We start from the raw sequence: 18,667 nt of genomic DNA, 5'->3' as shown, positions 1-18,667 counted from the left end.
GTGTCAAAATCGTCGTCTAGCGAAAATTGGTTGCAAAGCAGGGACCAAACACTGTCCAGCGAAATTCCCCCATAGGAATCATTGTTTTGCGAATCGCTATAGCAATCGCAAAATGTCAATGTCCAGTGAAAAAATGTCATGCGGGGTAACTGTCTAGCGAGGCATCATTGTAATTGGGTGTACGCCTGCATAATAAAACTTACTTACTTTGCATCAAAAATCCCACAAATTCCAGCCATTGCATATTACTTTTATTTTGGCTACAAATGGTGCACCTAATCCATAGGAACATTTTATCACACACACCGTATCTCACCAAGATTAACACAGAAGCAGCAGCACAGAAAAGGTGAACTGCAAAGGAAGGGAAGCAGGCAATGGCATATGCTTATACATACAAAAGGTACCATGACTTTTTGTTCCTTAATCGCTCCACTCATCTGTCATCTACAACAGGGAGCAGAAGGCAAGACTACAGCTGGTAGCCACTGTAGCTTCTAGTCAACAAAAAAAGAAGTGCTCTGAGTTCTGGACAGCACTCCTTAGGCTAACTCTGAAAATATCAGAAAAAAACAGAGCCTCGACTTGAAGCTTCTGAAGAATGAGAGTAAATTCAAAGAGCTTCCAGGGAACAAATACAGTGTTGTTTTAACTAATGCACAAATCAAACCTACCAGAGTAGGTTCGATTTGTGCGTTTAGTTACAAGATGAATATCACAAGATGCTAAGAGATAAGGAACCTATACTAAAAATGTGATCCTACATTTCTTACTCAAAGCTAAGCTTTACACAATACAGCAGTTTCTGTATTCTGAGTAAGCATGGATGGACTGCCCTGTAAGGTTGCGCACACTCCCAACTCTGTGGATTTTACTTGGGAAAAGAAACTCACTGGACTGAATATAAATGTAATTAAGGATCTCTGCGATATAAAGCATTGATAAAAAGCAATTTTACTAACTAGATTTAAACATCCAGAATGATTATAATAAATTGGATTGCACTATAAGACATCTGGCTCTCCCTTTCTACAGAATAGGAAGATATTTTTATTGCTCATGCTGTTCTGTGTAAGTAATCGGCAGCACGAGGAAAGATTTCTTTTTTCTTGACTGCAGCGCCAGAATTCCCTAGTCAGCATGATTGGAACCACCCTGGCAGGGGTGTTCTGGGAACTGCAGGCCAATCCAGGCTTCTAAACTGGATGCTTTACTCAATGGCTAGTATCCTCTTACTTACTTACACTGGCATAATAATGGGGGGCAAATGGCGAGTTAAGAAATCAATGCAGACGTTTTCAGTTGCACAACGAGATTTATGACGTGGTATGCAAATGATAATGTCTACAGGGATTTCTCAATCGATGCAATTTGCCTCCAAAAGTTATGCCCTTTGAAGAGTTACACAGGATTACTTTGGCTTGCATCTCCTAGTACTATGTGCTCAAAATATGCCATGTGTGGATGTGACCATTTTTGTCTGAATAACCATTGGCTTTGTGAGTTGCTAAGTAACCTATTAATGTGCCTTATTTGAAAGAGAAATGCTTTAAATATATTAACAGTAATGTTCTCTTTTAGTTCAAAATTGCTGTAATTTCCTTTAACAACACTATAATGTTTCAGAGGCAGCAGGACTTCTACATGCATTATTAACTCGTATTTTAAAGCTGCGGAAATGAAGCCTTTAGCAACCAATTTATAAAGCCTAGTTTTCATTTTCTTTCATACACTGTGATTTGCAAATGCTGCGACTGGATTCCAATTACAAGCAGAGGTAACAAATGAAAATATGTTAATCATCCTGGATTTTAAATCTGGTTAGTAAAATTGCTTTTTGCTAATGTTTTATATCACATGGATCAGTAAGTACATTTATACTCAATTAAGGACGAGTTTCAAATTAAATATTAATTTCGCACACTAGTTGAAACATATACATCCCATGTGGGAGCTACTTCTGCTTTTATAAACATTATCTTCAACCAATATGCAGGAAAATGAATTTACAAAAGGATTTAAGTCATGATTTGAGATTTGCTGCTAATACTCCCAGCGGATACAAGCCAATGAAAAGAACTAACAAGGCTGCCCCCACACCCATATTTTACATTAGTTTATTTGACAAGGTAGTTGCAAATTCTTTTTCAACCTGCATTTTGAAGATTCACACGGCTGTTGCAATTTCAGATCAGAACTCTTCAGGATGGAATCCATGCGGTAAGATTAGTGACAAATAGTGGCACCGTGGCAGCACTGCAGTGGAGGCAGGGTGGTGGCAGCATAGTGGTGACATGACAGGAGCAGATTGCGTGCACACACGCACACGCACACACACACACAGAGGGCACAAACTGAAAAATAAATTGTGAACTAGTTTGGTTTTCTGGTTGGTTCGTGGCTCATGGCCTTGTGGCTATATCCACTGATGGAAAAGGCTTCAGGAGTTTAACCTCAAGGCAAAATCTGGAGCCGGAGTCCCGGAGGCAGTTCCTATCATTCTGCCAACTCCTGCAACGTCACTGAAACCAGCTGTATTGGCTCTTGCCTTTCCATTGGACTATTTCAGTGACATGGAGAGGGGGGATTTGCTGGTTGGGTAACAGCCTATCCTCCACATTATTTTACCCAGGCTTTGTGCCCTGGAGAGGACACTCCAGCTTCACGTACAGCGTCAAAACACTAGACGCTGTTCCAAATCCTCCATACAGAGCACGTTACCATAGTCTCTTGAGACTGAAGGATGCCTATGATGATGATGTGGTTCATAGCTAGCCATTTTTCATTTCTAACTGGGGCTATGGCACTTGAAAAGCCACTCCTTAAATATCTGGCTTAACTGGAAAGGCTTATTAGGGTGACTATAACTTGGTTCCAGTTTGACAGCACGTAACAAGTACAATAAGATTTCACAGCCTTTGTTCTGAAACAATTTGCTCAGAGCAAATGTGTTCCAGCCGAGCTATATATTTCTTGATGGTACTAGATCAGATAGTAAAATAATAAACCTTAAATATTACATTTAACAAGTATGCAAGGCCTCTATAAATAACTAATCAGCACTTCTATGCTGTTCTCAGTAGAACAGTGACTAGAAATTCACTATTCATTGACCCTGACAAGAATCTGCTTGAATAATGAGCACTTAATACAGACCTTAGAGATCTCTCTAGATGCAATATAAGATCATTTAGAGCTGCTGCATCTGAAGTCCGAATAAGTAAAAGCATGTTTTTAAGAAAAGAGTACAGTCACACAAGGATAAGCTTCCAAGTTCCTGCTAAAAAGGCAATCCAAGTTGCTGCATCAAGACATTAGTCAGTTGATGCTTTGGTAATTATCACTGGCTTAAGAGTAAGTAAACGCATTGGAGGGAAGCCAGTGGGATCTCATGGTGTGATGATGGGGTGTATGGAGCTGCGATACAGAAAAGTAAACACCACTAAATGTGACAAGACTTACATTTGAGTAGACATTCACAGAACTATACCGATACAAGTCTTGATTGTTACAGTATCTGGAAGCACAACTGGAGGATTACGTTTCTGGCCTCCCCTCCAGATCTGGAGTGGACTGGAGAACATTAAGCCTTAGGGTTAAATCCAGCCCTCTGAGCTTCCTCAAATGGCCAGATTTCCTTTTCCGCATCACCACTCTTTGGTGGTTTCCAAGTGTCTGCCTGAGTTTATTTCTCATTGTTTAAGCTTGAAATGTTTCTCCAAAGGATCAGTTACTGGACATAAGATCTTTAAGCTAAAATACGCTTGTCCCTACATTCACTCCCCTCAATCTTCCTCTAAAATGTTTTTACATTTTTTACATATATGAGAATAGCGCCAGATCACGTTATCCTAGTTTAGCACTAGATCACTTCCAGATGAGAGGAAAAACAATTAAATTGCAAACAGAACAGAAACAGCAGAGACAAAATAAAAGACCTTTATGTGGCGTTTATTATTTCTGTACACATTAAACTTTGGAATTCTGCTACCTTTTCTGGAACATTGTAGAAACCTTCCAAACCCAAGCGGCTTGACAGTGAACCATAAAAGATTAGCAGAGACAGGGCAAGACAGAAGAAAAGAAGGTGGTGGTGGGGGTTTGAGCTGAAATGCAAATCCCATCATATCAAGTGTGAACACTGAACTCCAAAATCAATCCATAGCCCCTATGTGACCAGACTGCAAATTCAGCCAAAATACAGGCTCTGAATCAAATTGCACCAATGTAATTGCAGCCTTAGTCTAAAAATGATTAGAGTATCATTCTGACAATGTGTAAAGGTGCCTCTGTGGAAGATATAAATTAAAATACAGTAATAGTGATCTATTTAAGTTTGTGTCAGAATACTTTCCCTTCTCACAAAAGACTCTTCCTGAATGCCCATTTTAAATGAACACCTCTCACCTCTAGAGAATGAGAGGTGACCACGGGATGTGAAGGACCTATTTTCGGTCACTTTCATGCACCACACAATTAAAACTAAATAATAGTCCTCCCCAGCAATAACATGAATGCCCACAGATAATTAATCAAGTGACAGGCCTCTTAATCCAGTCTTCAAAAGCCCACTTTATCTTAATTTCTTGCTGCAAGGAAAATTTAGGTAGGACAATTTTGCTCCATAAAGATGTTTCATAGTACTATGACTGCACTCCTAAACAAATTTGCTAGGAGGTAAGCCCCAAGGAGGTACTCCTTCACGAATTACTGCCTTGTCGTGGTGAAGGGGCTTGAGTAATTCAGAGAGGCTATGGGCTATGCCGTGCAGGGACACCCAAGACGGACAGGTCATAGTGGAGAGTTCTGATAAAACACAATCCAACCAGGAGTAGGAAATGGCAAGCCGCTCCAGTATCTTTGCAAAGAAAACTCCATGGACAGAAACAAAAGGCTAAAAGATATGACACAGAAGGCATCCAACATGCAACTGAGGAAGAGCGGAGGATGAGTACAAGTAGCTCCAGAGCTAATGAAGTGGTTGGGCCAAAGCCGAAAGGATGCTCAGCTGTGGATGTGCTTGGAAGTGAAAGGAAAGTCTGATGCAGGAAAATACTGCACAGGAACCTGGAATGTAAGATCTATGAACCTTGGTAAGCTGGATATGGTCAAACAGGAGATGGCAAGAATAAACATTAACATTCTGGGCATAAGTGAACTAACATAGATGGGAATGGGCAAATTCAATTCAAACGATTACCATATCTATTACCATGAGCAAGAATCCCGTAGAAGAAATGGAGTAGCCCTCATAGTCAGCAAAGGAGTGGGAAAAGCTGTACTGGGATACAATCTCAAAAATGATAGAATGATTTCAATATGAATCCAAGGTAGACCTTTCAACATCAGAGTCATCCAAGTTTATGCACCAACCACAGATGCTGAAGAGGCTGAAATTGACCAATTCTATGAAGACTTACAACACCTTCTAAAACTGACACCAAAGAAAGATGTTCTTCTTATTATAGGGGACTGGAATGCTAAAGTAGGGAGTCAAGAGATAAAAGGAACAACACGTAAGTTTGGCCTTGGAGTTCAAAATGAAGCAGGGCAAAGGCTAATAGAGTTTTGTCAAGAGAACAAGCTCGTCATCACAAACACTCTTGGTTTTGAACAACTGATTGGTTCAAAATTGGGAAAGGAGTATGACAAGGCTGTACATTGTTTCTCTCCTTATTTAACTTATATGCAGTATACAGTACATCATGTGAAAGGCAGGACTCCCTGGAAAAGACCCTGATGTTGGGAAAGTGTGAAGGCAAGAGGAGAAGGGGACGACGGGATGAGATGGATGAACAGTGTCATCAAAACTACCAACATGAATTTGACCAAACTCCGGGAGGCAGTGGAAAACAGGAGGGCCTGGCGTGCTCTGGTCCATGGGGTCACGAAGAGTCAGACACGACTTAATGACTAAAAACAGCAAGCCCCAAGAATGACAGTAGAACTTCCTGAACAAAATGCAATATTTTGTTGCAGCCCTGAACTCATGTGTAACAATCCACATTCTGACCCACAACACTATATGTATTAAATAAGAACACAATTGTGTTTACAATGGAAAGCAAATTCAGGTTTGCCAGATGTTTTAATTAAGTGAAGTTCTAGAATACATAAAGTAAGTTACAGAATCTATTTCCCAGTGTCTAAATAATGAGATTCTATCGTGGATTCAAATTCTTATAGAATAGGATGAAAAAAAAATAACAAAACACAAGTAATCACCATGAAAGCTGGTAGTGGCTCTGATGTCAGTGAGGTGTCAAATCTGCTCTGATTTTTAGTCTCAGTGTTACAGAAGATATATACAGCTGCCTCCAACATAGGTTCAGGATAAGCTTTGAACTAAAACATGGAGTGCATACACTAGCTCACTGTTACTAGAGCGAGCAGTATCTATTGATTAATCATATATTTGGAACTTCAAAACAGATTCATGAAATAGACTGCAGGCCCTTCCACAAAAAAATCTTTAGCTTCTAATGAAGTTATCACAGGACGGAAAACATATTCAGGATGTGATCTTCCCGCCCAGGAGGTGAACAGCGAGTTGTGTTCTACATCTCTCAGTGAGGAAGAGGGTGCTCATAACCAATCCCCCAGAGATATGAGGGTCCCCCTATGTATCTCTATTAGTCCCAGTGATAGCTGCACAAATCAGTTTTGTGTGCTGAGTTGATTTTATGTAACTTACAGTATATGTATTTTTATCTTTTTGTTTTACCATTTGATATATCTTGTATGTTAATTTTTATTGTTATTTTTTCTTGCATATCTTGCGTATTTTTCCATGTATAAGACAATAATTTCATCTAAAATCTTTAGACTAAAAATTTAGGGTTGTCTTATACATGGAAGTAAGCTGAGGAGAGAACAAAAACAAGTGGAGGGGGGAATGGATCAAATGATCCTGCAGCCCTTTGATCACTGCTGTTCCCCCTCCTTTTGCTAAGCCCCGTGGGCTTACATCTCTGTAATGTTTTTTTCATTTTCCCCAGTTCTACAAAGGGCCTACCTCCAAGGACCATGCCAGCTTGGCAGCACTTCCTCAAGCGACAAGCGGGACAGTTCTTTCGACGAATTTTATCCACTATGCAGTCGTTCCGGCCAGCGCATAAATAGTTATGTTGACCTGCAAGACAGTTGGGAGAGAGGAGAAAATACTGTTAGGTGAAACAGTCTGAAGCTCATGTTTTAACACACTACAAGAATCAGGACACTATCCCACCATAAAGATAAGACAAAAAGGCTGAAATCCTATAGCTTAGTATATATGTCCTCTCAATAGTTCTGTCTCGTATCAACCCTGTCTCCTACCAATAGGATTCAGAGGCTGAAATCCTGTTGCTTGGTGTACCACGTCATAACTAGAGTCAGCCTATTGAATCAGTGAGGATATGATGAGTCAACACTGCCAAAAGATCAGTTGATTCAACTGGCCTACTCTACTTGTGACTTAATACACTAAGCAACAGGATTTTGGCTTCTGAATCCTATTGATTTCCATGGGGAACAAGCTAAATCTATATTTTCTCACCAAAATCAGCAGATCATGTGCTAAAAAAGCCATAGTCCATTTATTTACATACCAGTTTTTCTACAATACATTCCACTCAAACCAGTTCACCAAAAACATACACAAATACAATAACCATAATTATAATAGATTAACTCAATAACAATTTATGTATAAACATTTTAAATGAAGGTTAGTTAACAGTGTGTAGTATTTCTCAGAGGTCATTCCCACTAGAAATGGATGTTCAGCGTCTCTCTCTCTCTCCCCAGACATCTGAAGTTGCAATTGGCAATTAGCCTGGTTCTAAATGCAGTTATTGCTGAATCGGTTCTGTATCTTTTTTACACATATTTTTAAGCAATGTTTTTAACTGTTTTAGTTGGGCTTTTAACTTAATTTAATTTTCACTACTGGCCTTATTTTGTGTTTTAATTGTAGTCTCTGGTTTTTTAAGTATTACTGTAAGTTACTCTGAGTCCCATCTTTGAAAGAAAGGTGGCATATAGATTTGATCTGACAGAAAACTAGATAAATAGATCAATGGAGGGAAGGACGGACAAAGTCCATAGCTAGACTCTGCATTAAACTATTTACTAAGTTGCTCACATGATGATTGATAAATTCAATTCCAACCGGAGTAGAGCCATTAAATCAGATGTGGACGAAATGCATCCCACAGGGTGTATACACTACAGCCCCCACATCCCACTGAACCCCAAGAACTTAAAAATAAATGTATTGTAATCAAATTTAACCTCAAAATGTCCCCTGGGGCTGTCTAAGGCAAATTTGCCTTGTTTTGCGACTCTCCCCAATTCCTGGGCATCTCACACACATGTATCAAAAAATAATATACATGTTAGAAACAGCCCCTAAAGGTGTGGGGATAGGTCTTTTCAATTCACCCCAAATAAAGTCTTAGAAAAATAAAAAATATTTTGAGATGGGCCGGGAGTTGGTGTGCCCTCCCCCCAAAGTCCAAAGGTGGGTGACCTTGAGCATGCCTAAGAACTCTAAAGACTGACTATGCCTGCCTTAATTCAAAGTTTGTATTTACACACAGAGCTGGGAAAAATGTCCTGTTCTGGGCCACAACTCCCAGAATCCCCCAGTCAACAGAGCTGCCTGGGGGATTCTGGGAGGTATATTCCAAAAGAGTAATCTTGATTTACATATGGTTGACTTAACAAGTCCCATCCAGTTGGACTAACAATTTGATTCAGCTCACATCAAACTTACCTCAGAAAAAGAGGGGGGGGAAACAGAAGAGTCATAAGACATTTCAAACATCAGTCTACTCACACTTATTCAGAAGCAGCTCCCAATAGCTGAGCTCAATGCTGCTTATTCCCTAGAACGGCCTTCCACATCCTGGTGCCCTCTGAATAGAATTTTCATCACCCCCAACTCGAGTCAGCACAGTCAGTAAAACAGAGGTCGTCAATCGCCGGTCTGCGGCCCGTTACCGGTCCATGGCTTGAGCCTGACCAGGCTGTGAAGACAGACCTCCTGCCCCCCCTGCATGCACTCCCCTCCCCACACCTGCTTTGTGCATGTACGCGCATGGCAGTGCCGGCATGAGTGCTCCCCCACCCCTTCACGCATGCACCTGAGAACCCGCACGAAGGGGTGGGTGGGCAGGCGTGCAGGCACCCCTGCGCATGTGCAAAGGTGTGGGGGAGCACTCGCGCCAGCAGAGGCAAGCAGGCAGGTACTCCCCCACTGCTTCGCGCATGCGCCTAAGAGCGCACGTGCACCCACTAGCACCTGCAGGGGGCCGCCTTCCTCGGAGGCTCAGCCGGTCCATGGTCCCAAAAAGGCTGGGGACCACTGCACTAAAACATTTCCAACATCTGGCTCTGCAACTAATAGGTAAACTGCTGAGTTATCCAGCAGTTTTTGTTCTCACAACTGATTTAATCCTCTCCCCAAACTCTTACACTCACACCCTTTCCATTCAGTTTGGGGTTTGACCAAAGAAACCTCCATACTCGAGCCCACCACCCACAGGGAATGAAAGGTCGAAGTCCGTACACACAGAGATAGACAGATATGTCCTATACCCGAAGTTGGGGTGGATTTGATTTAAATCAAACTGTTTTAAATCATGATGTACTTTTTTAAAAAAATCAGCTTTTTTGATGAATTAAATTTTAAAAATCGATTTTTCTATTTAAATTGTGATTTAAATCAATTTGATTATTAATAATCATTGATTTTTATACACCCTGCCCAAAGTTATAGTACCTGACCACTAGCACAACAAAACTCTTCTCCCTCCTTCCCAAAACCCTTCACGTCACAAAAAAATGGATTTCTCTGTTGTTTGGAATAGCTTCCAGAATAACAAGTGTGGCGGAAGGAAACAGGAGTTTTGCTCCCCTCCCGTTTCCACTAAGAGGAATATGTCTGTCAATGGAAGTAACCCACTAGCTCATGCCCCTTTATATACACACTTGGATGTACAAGATATGTACAGTATTCTGTATCCTGCTTTTTATTCCAGAAATTTTTCAAGATAGCTTGTACACAATTAAATATAGAGCACAGGTCCCCGGGCCTGTGTCCCCAGATGTTCTTGACCTACAACCCTAATAAATCCTGGCCAGCAGAGCTAGTGGTGAAGGCTTCAGGGAGTTTTAGACCAAAAACATCTGGGAGCAGTGGTTCTTAACCTTTGTTACTCTGATGTTTTTGAACTGCAACTCCCAGAAACCCCAGCCAGCACAGTTGGTGGTGAAGGCTTCTGGGAGTTGCAGTCCAAAACTCCTGAGTAACCCAAGGTTAAGAACCAGTGTACTAGACCAATCTCTAAAACAACATTACTCATATTTGTTGCCATTCTTGGTATACTTTTTCCACAGAAATGAAGAGAGAACGGTCTATGAAAGGTGTTTCAGGCTGAAGGTTCTCAAGACAATTCACTTCAAAAACCCAGAGGGCATTTTCATTTTGGCAACCAACTATTACTATCACACCATCCATTAAATTAATCTTTCTCTGACTTTTATTTTTTACCTGCTTGGTTAGAAAATTAAGTACATCCTAGGATCAGTTTTATTACCAACTGCTAAAAGAAATCTGGACACTCAAAGGCAAATCGTATGGCCTCTAAAGTGCCACGTTTCTGTTTCTTCTTGTGTTGGGTCATATTAAACAGGAACAAACCAATCTGTTCCTGTTTAACATGACTCAACAGATGAAAAGCCAGTATCTTATGGACCTTAACAATGCAGGGGTCACTGTGACATTAGCAAAGTGTTATTACGATCAGTCAGTTGTTATTAGTAAACTGTTCTCTGACAGACATAGACAGTGAATGTACAGTATTTCTTTTTTTAAAAAAACAACACAGACCTTTTCTACCTAAAGTTACACAAAATTAGGAAGAATCCTGTAAAGATTAGAGAAGCAGAAAGACAAATGTGCAGTAAAATAGTTTTTCATTTTGAGCTATTAGAGATAGCACAGAGTTGTAGCTCAGGAGCATGGCTAGGAGTGATAAAGTCTGGGCTGAAAACACTGTATAACAATCACAGAATCACAGAATAATGGAGTTGGAAGGGGCATATAAGGCCATTGAATCCAACCCCCTGCTCCATGGTTGTCTAATTGTTTCTTGAATACCTCCAGGGTTTGAATGCTCACCACCTGCCAAGGTAATTGGTTCCATTGTCACAATCCTCTAACTTAGGAAATTTTCCTGATATTCAACTGAAATCTGACTTCCTGTAACTTGAGCCTGTTATTATCTATCCTGAATTCTGTGATGACAGAGAACAGATCCTGCCTCTTTTCTGTATTACTATCTTTAAAGTATCTGAAAAGTGTTATCATATACCCCCTCAATTTTCTTTTCTCAAGGCTAAACACGCCCAGTTCTTTCGGTATTTCCTCATAGGGCTTGGTTTCCAGTTCCCTGATCATCCTTGTTGTCTTCTTCTGAACTTGTTCCAATTTGTCAGCATCCTTCTTGAAGTGCGGTGTTCAGAAATTGATGCAGGATTAACAATGAGTCCTAACCAGTGCCAAATAGAAGGAAATTAGCATTTCACTTGTTATGGAGACTGTACTTCTTTTAATGCAGCATAAAATGGCATTTGCCTTTTACACACTTTTGGCTCATACAGCTTGTGATGTACAAAATTCCAAGATCCTTCTTGCTCGTACACTTACTGAACCAATTATTCCCCATCTTGTAATGGTGTATTTGTCTCCCTCCACCACCATGTGTAGAACTTTGCACTTATCCCTATTAAATTCCATTCTGTTCTTTTCAAACCAATGCTCAAGGCTATCAAGATATTTTTCAATTTTGTTTCTTGTCTTCCAGGGTATTAGCTATTCCACCCAATTTGGGGCCACCTGAATATCTGACAAGCATTCTTTGCACCCTCTCATCCAAGTCATTAATAAAACTGTTGAAGAGCCCTGGACCCAGGATTGAACCTTGTGTTATCCCATGCTGCCTTCTCCCATCTTGAGAAGGAGTCATTGATTAGCACTCCCTCAGTACGATTCTGTAACCAACTGTGTATCTTTCTGATATTCTATCCATCCCGCACCTAGTTAGCTTAATAATCGGAATCTCATTGGGCTTTTTTTTTTCAAAAACTTGATGAGGTCAAGATATACTATGACCACAGCATTCCCACCACACAACAGGGAGGCTGCCCAATCAAAAACTGAGATAATATTAGTCCAGCAGGATTTATTCTTGACAATTTCATGTTGGTTTCTAGTTATTACTGCATTGTGTTCAAGGTGCTTGTGGAGTGGCCGCTTTATAATCTGATCCAGAATTTTCCCTAAAATTGATGTTGACTAATCTGTATATTCCAGGTTCTTCCTTTTTGGCCTTTTCTCCACTGGCATTTGTGTCTCAAGGGATCATTTACATTTTTATCTATTCTCTGATTCATCTTAAAGTGCTTTAAGTCCGTGGAAATTTTAGGGAAAGGGTGATACCATGTCAGCCTCTTGCACTAGAAGCAGCAAAGAACCCCATGACCTTAAGACTATGAATTTTATTAATGACATGTGTTCTGTGAATTGCAGCTTGCCGTAGCCTTTGGTCAACAAAATTCCAGCCAATTTACACAGCAGTGAATGGTAGTGCCCAGGGGTCCATTCCTAAACTCACAAGCCATCCATGGCAGGAAAGCTTACACCTTCAAAGATTTAATTATGACAACAGAAGACTTTTTGTTCATTAAGCAAAATACTCAAAGTTACCCAATTTCTACAATATACAAAAGAATGAGCCATCACTATGGCCAGCATTATAGATGATCTGGGCTTGATATTAAATAACTTTAGTACTGCTCAGTGAGAAGACTAAGGTACAAATTATATGTTAATATAGAACCCTGGGTTTTTTCCCTTTTTCCTTGTCTTTTTCTCCCCCTTTTTCCCCTCCCCCTTTTTTGGCTACCTCACTCATTTCCTTCCAAGCACACAATTCCTTCAAAACACAATTAAATCTGGAACGTAAGCCTATATTCACCTCACAACATCCAGGTGCAACACAAAAGCAAACTAGCTTGCAACACGCAGGGGAACCTGAGCTCGCACTTTGGACAGTCCGGCAAATTTTACAGTTTTTAAGGAAGTGAACACCTGATGAAAAGGCAATTGTCTAGTTTGGATCTATATGAAAACTTTGGAAAAGTAGCCAGGATATACAAGCAGCACCCCATTCAGATATATAATCTTTGCTGGACTGTGCCACTTTTGACAGCAAGTGAGAGTATACAATGTTCACGTGCTCTCCAAGAGTTTAAAAAATACACATGAAGCTAGCCTGCACTGAAAAAGCCCCAAGTCTTCTCTCTGAAGTGACAACCTTGAACCCACAAGGGGTAAGTGCTCCTGAAGGAGCATCAAAATATAGGATCCCACTTTTGCAGCTTTAAGGGGTCCAATCTAACACCTAATATATCAAACAAGAGTCTTGATTTTATATACAGTGGTGCCTCGACTTACAAAATTAACCGTATTGGAACAGTGGCCGTAACTCAATTTTTTTGTAAGTCAAAGCACCATTTCCCATTGAAATGCATGGGAATGGGATTAATCCGTTCCAGCATTTCAAAAAAATACCAAAATAATAATAATGATAATAAAATAAAGAACACAGAAAGCCCCATCGGAACGCGCTGGGGGTTTAAAAAATAACCAAAAATAAACAAAGCAAGCCCCGAAGGCTGCAAAAAAATAAATAAATCCAAAAATAAACATTGAGCAATCCCCACGCTGGGACTGCAAATAACAACACAGCACAGAAACATAACCTCCCTTCAACCGAAATCCACCCTGCAAAACCCACCCAGAAGTTTCTAAAAAGGAAAAAACAGACTGCAGCCTCCTCCAATGGAACTCATTCCCCGGTGGGGGGCCTCCTCCTGCACCGCTGCATGCCCCATCCACAGAGAAGCCCCTCCCACCCACGCGCCTTAGCCCAGCGCCTTTTGCCACCCTTACTCATGAGTAGACTCCCTGCATTTGGCCGCCCTTACTTGTGAGTAGGCCTGCACCTTCGGTCAGCCTTACTCATGAGTAGACTCACGGCAGGGATGGGCAGGGAGCGCTCCAGCTTCTTGCGCCCGGCGGCGATCCAGAGCCGTCCCGCCTCTCCTTCCTCCTCTTGCACCACCAGGAGTAAAAAAATTCCCTAACCGCCTGCTCTAACCATTGGGGCGAAAGAGGTACAAAGAAGCAGCCTCTCCACCACCAACGGTTTGAATTTCCCACCCTTTTTCCATGCCTTTTTCTGTTCTTAGGTTGAAGCTCTGGCCACAAGTCGAAGCAAAATTTTGCGGCCAGAGCTTTTCGTAACTCGAAATTTTTGCAGGTAGGGGTGTTCGTAAGTCGAGGCGCCACTGTCTACAACAGTGGTTCCCAACCATGGGTGCCTGGATGTCCTTGGACTAAAATTCACAGAAGCTTTCACCTCTGGCTGTGCTGGTCAGAATTTATGAGAGATGTCACCAAAGAACATCTGGGAACCCAAGGTTGCGAATCACTGGCCTGCAGTGTATTTGTAAGGCTTGTGCTTACATGCAAATGCTGCCTGTTGAAATGTCACCCTCAGTTGCTCCTCCTCAACCCCAAAAAGAGCTATTTCCCATTGCTACCCTTTGTACATCAATAGCTCTGGAAGCGCATCTGTCCAATACAACAAGATGACAGCTAGGTTATAAACCAGACTGAAAAATTGCATTCTTAAATAAAGATGTAATTTCCCACCATGACAAATTCCCTTTTGTGTTAAATCTCCTTTTAATAACATCTGGACAGTTATTACTGCTTTGGAGAAGAAAGCCAGCTTTCTAGTTTTTATAGTAACAGATATTAAATTCCAAATTTTTTACAAGGATAATTTTATTACCTTGTCAAGTGAAGATTTCTTTGCCAGCCTCCAATGCCCATGATAATTAAAAGTCCATGTTTCACTAAAATTGCACAAAGCAAACTACCCTTAAATAAAAGCAATTATTTGCTATTAGTTTGGGGAAAATGGTGGTAATCATTTAACATGTAAGCTCTAATCAGCTACATTATAAAACATCCCTGGATCTTATTTTAAAGATGAGAGCTTTTAGATAATGATTTCAACTCAAAACCAAGTTAATGGAAGGTAAGATGTGAGTAGCCTGTGATCAGCTTTTGGGTGAGTTGCTCCTAAAATAATCATGTGCCATCAAGTTGATTTTGACTTATGGCAACCCTTTCCAGGTTTTTTCTTTTAAGGTATAAAGTAGAGATGGGCAAACTGCACAGTCCCAGAATGTCCCCAGAAGAAAGAACTGGTAAAACCACCTTTGAGTACTCTGTATAAAAGATGGGAATGAACGGTTCATCCTAGTTCACAAACGTGGCAGCACAGGTGCTACTGTTCCCCTTCCCTGCCTCCTCTGGCTCAATCAGCCCCTCAACAGGCCCATCGTCCATGATCTTCAACTGATCTTCCAGTCTTGGCAACAGCTCAGGCTTCTCTGCCCTGCCCTCTCGGCTGATCTCCTGCTATGGCAAAAAGGACAGGGCAGAGAAGTCTGTGCTCTTGCTCGTGACTGGGAGATTAGCAGAGGAGGCGGGGGGAAAAACAAGCAAGGTGGGCCCGGTGAGTGGCTGATTGAGCCAGATGAGGTGGGGAAGGGAGCAGCAGCACCTGTGTTGCCATCTTTCTCAGTGGGAGACCATCAAAGAAGACAAGATGAGTCTCACAAAACAGGGATGTCAAGGTGGAGCAACCAAGAAGGCATTCTCTGAATTCCTTTATAAAGAATCACACTCCTCCTGAACCGACTGTGAAAGAATATTAGACCCAACCCTAAAGTGCTTGGAAATGCTGCTTGATTAGATGACAAGCAAGTATGGCTGCTGTGTTACAAAAATAATAATAACATTTCAAAGCTCTTGTTTCACATCACTTTAAATTTCATCCCCAGATTTGTAGAAAAAAAATACAGTGGTGCCTTGCTAGACGATGATAATCCATTCCACTGAAATCGCTGTTTAGCGAAATCATTGTCTAGAGAAAAGCATTTCCCCAGTGGAATGCATTGAAACCTGTTTGATGCATTCCAATGGGGAAGAATCGTCGTTGTCTAGCGAAGATCAGCCATAGGAAAGCCGCTCTGCAAACCGCTGATCAGCTGTTTAAATTGCTGTCTTGAGAAGCTTGGGTCTCGAAAACACCCATTTTGCAAGCGCGGAGGGAGCTGTCAAAATCATCATCTAGCAAAAATCGGTTTGCAAAGCAGGAACCAAACATTGTCCAGCGAAATTCCCCCATAGGAATCACTGTTTTGCGAATCGCTATAGTGATCGCAAAAAGCCAATGTCTAGCGAAAAAACTGTCATGCGGGGTAACTGTCTAGCGAGGCACCACTGTAATAGGGCTCAATCAATAGGTCTTTGTCTCGCTGCTTGGTGCATTGTGGGAACGGATTGATTTACTCTTTGTTATCGTGATTAGATAATGTAATTTCCAGAGTGAACCAATTCATTCCAAGTACTTCTACCTGCATCTTTTTGATCTCGTCAGGTGGTTCTGCTTTTTCTGCTGTCAATTTCCAGTACTGTGAAGTGGCTTAATAAGTTAGTCACTTCAGCAAATAAAACATTTCCTCTGCTCCTCTGTGGAGGGGGCAAGGGAAGAGATTTTTTTTTTTTTTTTTTTTTGGCCTTGGTATCACTTAGATCAAAATTTTAAAATATGGGTGACTGCCAATTGAAAAACACCCCACAGGTGCAGTTTGGATGGGCATTTTATACAATGCAAATAATTTTTTAAAAAAATAAGAAGCAAGGGAAATGTTCAATATGCCGATATTCTGAAGTGACTCGCTTATTAAGCCACTTCATGGTACTGGAAATTGACAGCAGAAGGAGCCGGGCCAAATAAGGTCACTTGAGGTCTATGTGCCATTTGGATGCAAGGATCACGCTGATGGCATATCATACTTCTACCTGACCTCAATTCCATATGCAAATCAAGGTGGCGGTTACGACCTATAAAGCCCATAAGAGTTTAGCGACTCGGAACATGTTGTATCGTCTCTCCAGTAATCAGCTACTTGCTCCATCCATATTGCTAAATGTGCCACACCAAGGAAGCCAAAAAGGCGATGACAAGGAACTGAACTTTTTCTGTGGTGGCTGCCAGTCTCTGGTACAAGTTACTAACTGAGATATGCCAAGCCCCTTCCCTCCCAATATTTAAGAAATTGGTAAAATCTGAATTGTTCAAAGCTGATGTCAGCAACTGACTCTTTAGATTCTGTAATTATTTTATCTTCTCTTTTTTTCTGCATGAAGTTTAGACTTCATAGTTGTGTATCCCAATATGGTTTTAATGTATGTTGTTATATGGGGTCTTGTGTGGTTTTTCAGGTTTTAATCTGTAAACTGCTCAGAGTGGTGCTTGTACTAATGGGGCAGTATATAAAGCAAATAAACAAATTTCAGATTTCAAAAAATATGTTTAAAAAAATAAAATAAAAGATGCTAGTGCTACACACCCTTGCCTCTAAAAATTGGATGTCCATCCTATGTTCCTTCTTTGCCCACTAAAAATATATATGGAGAAATTAGAGAAAGCAACCCCTACACCCACAGCCAGCTGTCTTTCTTGCATTTTTCTTCTGGTGATGCATTTCTTCTGCTGCTAGGACCTCAACACTACTTCGTAAAAAAATCACCTATCTTCTAGCACAGCCTGAAAGGGTTGTTAGCCTTCAGGAGATGCAAGAGCTTTTTACAGTGCAATGTGCACATGATTGCTTCACAACAAGCTGTAAGGAACACAACCAGAACTGTTGCCTTACCTAGGAGAGCCCTAAAGTGTGCGTTCTGCTGCACACTGCTGCACATGCAGTGAATATTCACTCCTTTACGCAGCCTGTGCGAGCATTTACACATCCAACCACTAATTATTTTAGTCAGTCCCAAGACACTCTTTTCGACCAAACTGGTCATAAGAATCGCCCTAGATAATTGTCTATGCAAGCAGAAAAATAGCAGCTGAATTTAAAGCAAGTGATGTTCATTGTAACGCTATCTCTTACTCCATAAACATGAGGCATGAACACAGAACTACCAATGGTGTATCCCCCTTAGCAAATCTTGCACAAGCTTCCCCAGCCAGCATGACTGCTATTCTTGCTATAACCTTTAGTAATTATCATGTGTATGGCAGCCATTTTATTACGGTTGGATACACACAGATCTTTTTACTTAATTCAGTCCACTCTAAACAGCCACCAGAAGTGTGAACACCAACCAGTAAAACTTCCAGTTCCAGAGAATAAAGCAGATCTTTGCATGGGAGCATCAGGGGAGATAAGAATAGAGAGAAATCCAACCTACCATATTTTTCTGTGTATAAGATGATACTTTTTTCTTTAAAAATTTAGATGAAAAACTCTGAGTCGTCTTATACCTGGCAGTAACCAGTTGAGAGAACCCCACGGTTCTGTGGCAAAATCTCTGACACCTTGTCTCTGAAATCAGGGTTCCGCCAATCACGGGCCTTTGGTAACTCTGTCAATTGATGTCATTATCAGCTGATTCTGAACAAACCAATTAGAACTCTGAAAACATCCATATGTTTACAGCTCCGTTGGAGGGGGTAGCATTTTGGCG

General features: G+C 41.0%; 1 protein-coding gene across 1 annotated transcript in view; it reads right to left on the bottom strand.

Moving 5' to 3' along the window:
* Nucleotides 1-18,667, bottom strand: part of PGR (progesterone receptor) — a 67,186-nt gene that overhangs the window by 28,976 nt on the left and 19,543 nt on the right. Inside the window, exon 2 of the mRNA XM_072993621.2 lies at nucleotides 7,016-7,132. Coding sequence (XP_072849722.1) covers nucleotides 7,016-7,132 — 117 coding nt within the window. The remainder of the gene's footprint in view (nucleotides 1-7,015; nucleotides 7,133-18,667) is intronic.

The sequence above is a fragment of the Pogona vitticeps genome, chromosome 3, assembly GCF_051106095.1.
Source record: "Pogona vitticeps strain Pit_001003342236 chromosome 3, PviZW2.1, whole genome shotgun sequence".
Taxonomy (NCBI): domain Eukaryota; kingdom Metazoa; phylum Chordata; class Lepidosauria; order Squamata; family Agamidae; genus Pogona; species Pogona vitticeps.
The sequence above is the reverse complement of the archived record's forward strand: the minus strand, read 5'-3'. Positions and strand labels throughout refer to the sequence as shown.